Source organism: Eptatretus burgeri, chromosome 14 (assembly GCF_056783735.1).
Source record: "Eptatretus burgeri isolate ZD-2024b chromosome 14, Ebu_testis_v1, whole genome shotgun sequence".
NCBI classification, from domain to species: domain Eukaryota; kingdom Metazoa; phylum Chordata; class Myxini; order Myxiniformes; family Myxinidae; genus Eptatretus; species Eptatretus burgeri.
In genome coordinates, this window is record NC_140974.1 from 53,393,828 (window position 1) to 53,400,494 (window position 6,667).

At 42.4% G+C, this 6,667-nt stretch overlaps 1 protein-coding gene across 4 annotated transcripts in view; it reads left to right on the plus strand.

The window, feature by feature from the left end:
* UCKL1 (uridine-cytidine kinase 1 like 1) overlaps positions 1 to 6,667 on the plus strand; it is a 111,809-nt gene that overhangs the window by 13,671 nt on the left and 91,471 nt on the right. The window contains exon 1 of one of the 4 annotated variants that reach the window (XM_085854870.1): positions 1,680 to 1,966. The exons of 2 other annotated variants lie outside the window; for them this stretch is intronic. In XM_085854870.1, the coding sequence (XP_085710996.1) occupies positions 1,959 to 1,966 (8 nt within the window). In that variant the 5' untranslated portion in view covers positions 1,680 to 1,958. One more of the 4 variants, XM_085854868.1, reaches the window with a different exon arrangement.

Sequence of the window (6,667 nt, forward strand, 5' to 3'; positions counted from 1 at the left end):
CGATCGCTTTGGAATTGTGACCTGGAGGTGATAAACAGACAGACAGACAGACAGACAGACAGAATCACGATAAAAAGATGTCGTGCAGAGCACGATACTTGCAAAATCCACCCCCTCTCCAACGGTGCCATGGATACATCAGATTGTCCATTTTGACGATCTGTCAAAACTCAGGTCAATCGGATGAATATTGATCATTTTTCATATTGAAATTGATGATTTTAGAAGTTTGACTTTGAGTTGACCTTTGACCTTAAAACATAGTTGGTTTCCAAATTCAGTGATGCACTATGCAATTGCTGCTTAATTCTCAGGTTAATCGGATGAAAATTAATGATTTTTTCAGATTAAATTTTCTGGTTTTAGAAGTTTGACCCTGAGTTGACCTTTGACCTTTTGACCTCAAATAGTTGCTTTTTCAATTAAGTGATGGACTTTGCAAATCCTGTTCAACTGTCAAGCCAATCAGGTGAAAATTGACAATTTTAGAGATTTGGCCAATGTTGACCTCAGATAATTGGCGGTTGAATTCAGTGACCTGATATGCAAATCCTCTTCAAATTTCAAGTCAATCGGATGAAAATTGAGAATTTTAGAAATACCACCTTAGTTGTTGACCATGGGCCTATGTTGACCTTTTGGTCGATGTTGACCTCAAAAATAATTGGCTGGTTGAATTCAGTGACCTGAAAGACAAATCCTCTTCAAATTTCAAGGGGATAACCTCAGGTGGTGGTGAAGCCTTGGATGAAAAAAATAGTTGGTTCTTATTTGTCATGTCGTGCAGACTCAAGAAGTTGCTTGTACAGGTGAGAAACAATAAATGAATGAAGGTGAGCAGTGGGTGTGGAGTTTGAGAGTTCTGTAGGATCAGATATAGGTGGAGGTTCTGCAAGATAGAACCACAAAGTACGAGCCACCTCCTACTGGTATGTAAAAAAAACTCATGTCAGAAGAGCTGTATACACAAGGGCACAACAAAGTATGGAGAGTAATCCACTGTCACATTTGTAAAAATTTCAATATCCAGTTTCAGAACACTCGTGGAAACATGAACCGGCCACAATTATTGAAAACAAGGATGTAACACTCATGTGTGACCTGATGATCCCATCAAGCATGAACATAAAAAACTAGAATAGCACTCGGTAGAGCGCATTCCTCTGCCAGCCTGAACATTTTACGTTTTGTATCCCACTAAGAGGCTGGATCCGGGTCTTCACCAAAATATAATCAATTCGTCCTTGTGACACACCCAACCCTAACAGCAAGTTTTGTAATAATCTCTCCACAACTGTTTTAAATATCATGCTATGCATCGCTTTGGTCCCATATCTCAATTGTGAAGAATCACTTAAAAAAAAATTCTTGGATCTGGATCCGGATCTTCACCAAAATCGAATCAGATCGTCCTTGTCGCACACCCGACCTGTCCACCAAGATTCATCCGAATCACCATTTAGTCGTACAAACAGTTGGCCATTATTTCTGAGAATGTGGGTTTCAAATCCAATGTCATGTGAATTCCAGGCTTTGAAATCTCTTCTTTCTCCATCCACCATAAATGGCATCTGTAATTGTCTACAAATTAATTAATTCAAGTGGGAGGAGAAGAATGAGGGGGAGGAGGATGATGAGGAGGAGACTTGTGAAGGTACATTACATAATGTTTCAGTTTTAAGTTGTGCTCATATCTACAGGTGTGCTCTGTCAGGGAAACTATTCAGGTGGTGCTCGAGGTGCTGGTACTCGAGTACTTTTTTGTTGAACCAACAGCGTGTTGGTTGAACAGCGTGTGACGCGTGTTACCCGAACCTTGCCTTCCATTCCTGTTCATATCTATTTATAAAATATAATCCATGGTAGCCCGTAGTTAAACCCCACGGGCTACGCAAGGAAGTCGTTGGGTGATAGATTTGCTATATGACCGTGATTGTACTGGATCGCTTCGACTGCCTATGTTCGGGTGAGCAACCTCATTGATGCTGTTGGAATGTCTCCACTCTGAGCGACTCACCTGAAACACTCAACGATTACAGTATGTCTTATCAGGATGTTTACTTTGGTGCGTTTGTTTCTGCGCAATCCACTTTTAGAGAGCACTCAAGGTAAGCTATTGTACTTTTATACTTGTCTTACTTTCCTAATGTGTCTGCTTATTTGTCCTGTACTTGTGTGCTGTTTATCAATGATTGCTTATTTCGGGCTGGTGCCACATTCTTTCTTGCCAGCCTCCCCTTTCTTCCCACGACGGACAGCATAACTGGATCAACGTCTTGTTGATTTCATCTAGTGATAATCCTTTTCATGTCGCATTATTTAACATGATCTCCATTCTCTTCATTGCACTTTGTCTCGTAGTCCACCAACATGTTGATCATGTACTGAGGCCTTCCATTTAAAGTTTCCTGAACAGAGTATTAATGGCTGTGTTCTCACCTTTAAGTTGTCTAGCCTGGGTTTGAATCCCCACCCAGCTATAAACTGTCATCCTGGTGTTTCACAGGCAGGGTGATTCACCAATGTTTGCGCCGTCCCTCGGATGTATGTTAAACTGGCGTCCCAGTCTGCCAGCATTAGTTGTTGGACGTTAAAGATCTCACGGTGCCCTTCAAGAAGAGTCAGTGAGCTTTCGCCGATACCCTGAATGGATTACAAATTCCTGTCCTAACCAGCAGAGGGCATTGCATCAGCAGCACAGTTGCACCCTCAGCCAATGATGTTACCCTGCAGCGTTGTGCTGTATCCGGATGAAGCAGAAGAATGGCTGTGTTAACCTCGAAACGTTAAGCCTGGTGTTGGCTTAGTGGTTCGGGTGGTGGCTTGGCATCCTAAGGTCCTGAGTTCGTGCCTTGTTGGCCACTGAATCAACACCAGGGGGTTGACTCAACCTGTCATCCTTCTGAGATCGGTGAAATGCCCACCAGCATACTGGTAATTGGGGCACTGCATCAGCGGCATAGCCGTGCCCCTAACCGATGATGCAACCAGCAGCCAAAAAGGCAGCACACACTGTAGGAACCTCAAAAGCAGATGCAAAATTTCTTGGGTTGAATTATTTTCTCAAATTCTTTGCTTGATTTCACGTTCATTTTCCTCTGCATCACTATTGATTAAACGAGTTTGGATATCTTCTTCACGAAAATTTTCTACCACGACCAAGTCCTCGGTACTAAATGGCATCGATCTATAATTCCAGCTGTGTGTGTGTGTGTGTGTGTGTGTGTGTGTGTGTGTGTGTGTGTGTGTGTGTGTGTGTGTGTGTGTGTGTGTGTGTGTGTGTGTGTGTGTGTGTGTGTGTGTGTGTGTGTGTGTGTGTGTGTGTGTGTGTGTGTGTGTGTCCGCTGTTTCTCGACAACCACTGGTCCGATCTAATTGAAACTTGCTAGGTATATTGCTGGGGCCCTGTGGATGTGCCTTTTCAAGGTTTGATATTAATCGGACAACTGGTTCCCAAGTTAGGGCCATTTATTTACCAACCAATGACAGGAACCGTTGCTGTGGCCATTTTTTAATCAACCAATGACGGGAAGCGTTGTTGCGTAGCCGTGGTCGATGGGGAAGAGAAACTCAGCCGCGTTCGCCATTACGGGTTTTTTCTCTTCTCTTCTCTTCTCTTATCTTATCTTCTCTTCTCGTTTATCATTGCGAAAAGGCAAAATACGTTGGCGCTAATTGAATAATTGGTCATTAAAAGCCTCCTTATTCTTGCCCTGGACGAGGAAACAAAGAAGAAGTGCCGTTTCCTCAGCGATGTTGTTTATGAAGAGGTGCTAACGAGATAAAGGTGTGTACAATGTACATGGAGACTATTTTTATTGTTATTTATTTATTGAAGAAAAATTGTTCCAAAAATAATTTATCAAAAAAAGTGCACAACTTTTTTTTTGTTTCCAATTGTCAAAACGCTGTGGCCTTTGGAAGTGTTAAGGAATTCAGCTCTACTCAACATGCTTGCCAACGAGATACATCTCAATTTGGTGGTAAAAACGATTCACAACGAGGGTTTCCTTACTCATTGCTCTGCAGTCTGCATTCAACCCCTTCATTTGTCATCTCATTGACCTCATTTCATCTATCTATAATTCCAGCAATGTGTGTGTGTCTGTGTTTCTGTGTGTCTGTGTTTCTGTGTGTCTGTGTTTCTGTGTGTCTGTGTTTCTGTGTGTCTGTGTGTCTGTTTCTGTGTGTCTGTGACCGCTGTTTCCCGACAACCACTGGTCCGATCTAATTGAAACTTGCCAGATATATTGCTGGGGACCTGAGGATGTGCCTTTTCAAGATTTGATATTAATCGGACAAGTGATTCCCAAGTTATGGCCATTTATTTACCAACCAATGACAGGACACATGCTGCGTAGGCGTGGCTGCGTAGGCCGGTGCACGGCCGGCCGACGATGACGTCACGTGCCATGCTGGCTACGATGGGGATCGATCGGTGCCTTAGTTACCGTGGGGTAGGAGTGCCAATGGTAAATGGCAGCGAATGTCATGGCAAGCAAAGACAGGGAGGTAAACTTGATTTTAATTAACTCTGTGTGTGTATCACAGCAGGTGTAACTTCAATGCCAGCGATAATTCGTGGAATGATGTGAACATTCCGTACGGGCACGCACTACTTTTGGATAGTGATGACTTACTGTATTCTAATAATTTCTCGATTTCTTATCCGCATTTATAGATAAACACAATGCCCCAATCCAGTCGTCGTTTATGAGAGCAAAGGAATGGCCTGTGTAGTTGTTTGAAAGTTTTTTTTTTTTTGTATTTTTGGCCACGCACATATGTGCACGTGAGAGCGAAGGAACGGCCTGTGTGGTTGTTTGAACGTTTTTTTTTTTTAGTATTTTTGACCACGCACATACGGGCATACGAGAGCGAAGGAACGGCCTGTGTTTGTTTGAAAGTTTTTTTTTTTTTTTTTGCATGTACGGCCATGCACATATGGGCACGCGAGAGTGAAGGAACGGCCTGTGTGGTTGTTGTTTTTGGCACGCGGTTTGAAAGTTTTTTTTATTGTTTTTGTATGTATGGCCACGCACGTATGGGCATGTACGGCCATGCACGTACGGACACGCACGTATGGCCACGCGAGAGCGAAGTAACGGCCTGTGTAGTTGTTTCTGGCAAGCGGTTTTAAAGTATATATATATATATATTTTTGCACGTACAGTCACGCACGTACGGGCACGTGAAAGCGAAGGAACGGCTTGTGTGGTTGTTGTTTCTGGCACGCGGTTTGAGTTTTTTTGCGCGGGGGGGTGGGGGGGGGGAGGGTTTGCACGTACGGCCACGCATCTACGGGCATGCACTAGTTATTTTAATTCCTGAAACCAGATTAATTGTCTGAGAAACTTGATATTTACCAGACATATTCAGTAACTAATGAGATGGTACATCTACTTGTAAGTTTGTGATCATCTCAACTTTTTACTTTAAAAGTTAAGTGGGGTGAAATAATTTTTGGGATTGACCTTACAGAATAGAGGAGAAGACTTCTCTTTTGATCGAAAATCACAACTTTATATGCAGAAAGTTTTGGTGGAAAATCTCAAATAAATTCTATGTGTTACATTTGAAAATCTCGCAGAGTTTTTGACCTTCCTTTACCCCCCTCATGCACACCAATCCCAACTCTCTTCTCCCAACTCTGTATGAAGTTTACATTTATTTAAGAAGGCGTGTGTGTGTGTGTGTGTGTGTGTGTGTGTGTGTGTGTGTGTGTGTGTGTGTGTGTGTGTGTGTTTGTGTGTGTGTGTGTGTGGGTGTGTGTGTGTGTGTGTGTGTTAGGGTTAGTGTGTATTTTTTTATAGGTTTGAGGGTAAATCCAATATGGCTGCCAAACCATATGACCTATGATATCATATGTGTGAACGTTTTGTTCCTCATGGACAGGCGGTCATACGTGTAAAGTTTCACCTCGATTTGTTCAACCACTCCAGAGAAGAAGATTTTTGAAAGTTTATCTTTTAAAAAAAAATATGGCTGCCGAATCACGTGACCGATGACGTCATGAATATTTTTTCTGTGGACCATTTTATCTCAAGGTGACCCTCAACATTTTTCATATTGATCGGATATGGCGTTCTACTTATGCAATTAAGACGTCAAAACGAGGACACCCATGACTCATAAAAATCATTCTCATTCCCCATGGGGAGTACTTGATATGTGCCAAGTTTCAATTTTTTCTTTGGTGTGGTTTCAGAAATACAAAGGTCCAAAGTTTAAACGTTTTTCCAATATAGCTGCCACACCACGTGGTGTATGATGTCATAATTATCATTTGAACATTCTACACGAGTCGTCGCACCAATGGTGAAAATTTCGTCTCAATCCAACAAGTGGTTGCAGAGAAAAACACGAAAGTTCTGTGCGGACAAACAGACAGACAGACAAACAAGCCGGTAGGCGACGCGGGATCCGCTCGGATCGAAGCGCTGGATATGATGCTTTTCATTCTGACCGATCCACCGACGAAGATTCATTGCCAAGACGTATTGGTTCACATACAATTATTCCTCTGCCTGGCAAGATTTTCCCTATTGCGTATTTTGCCAACTGGCACTCCGCACAGGACTACCATTTGAAAAATAAAACCTAAATCAAAAATCGGCTCGAGTAAAATTTTCTAAATATCTCGAAGTGTTTAATTCCGAAGTCTCGT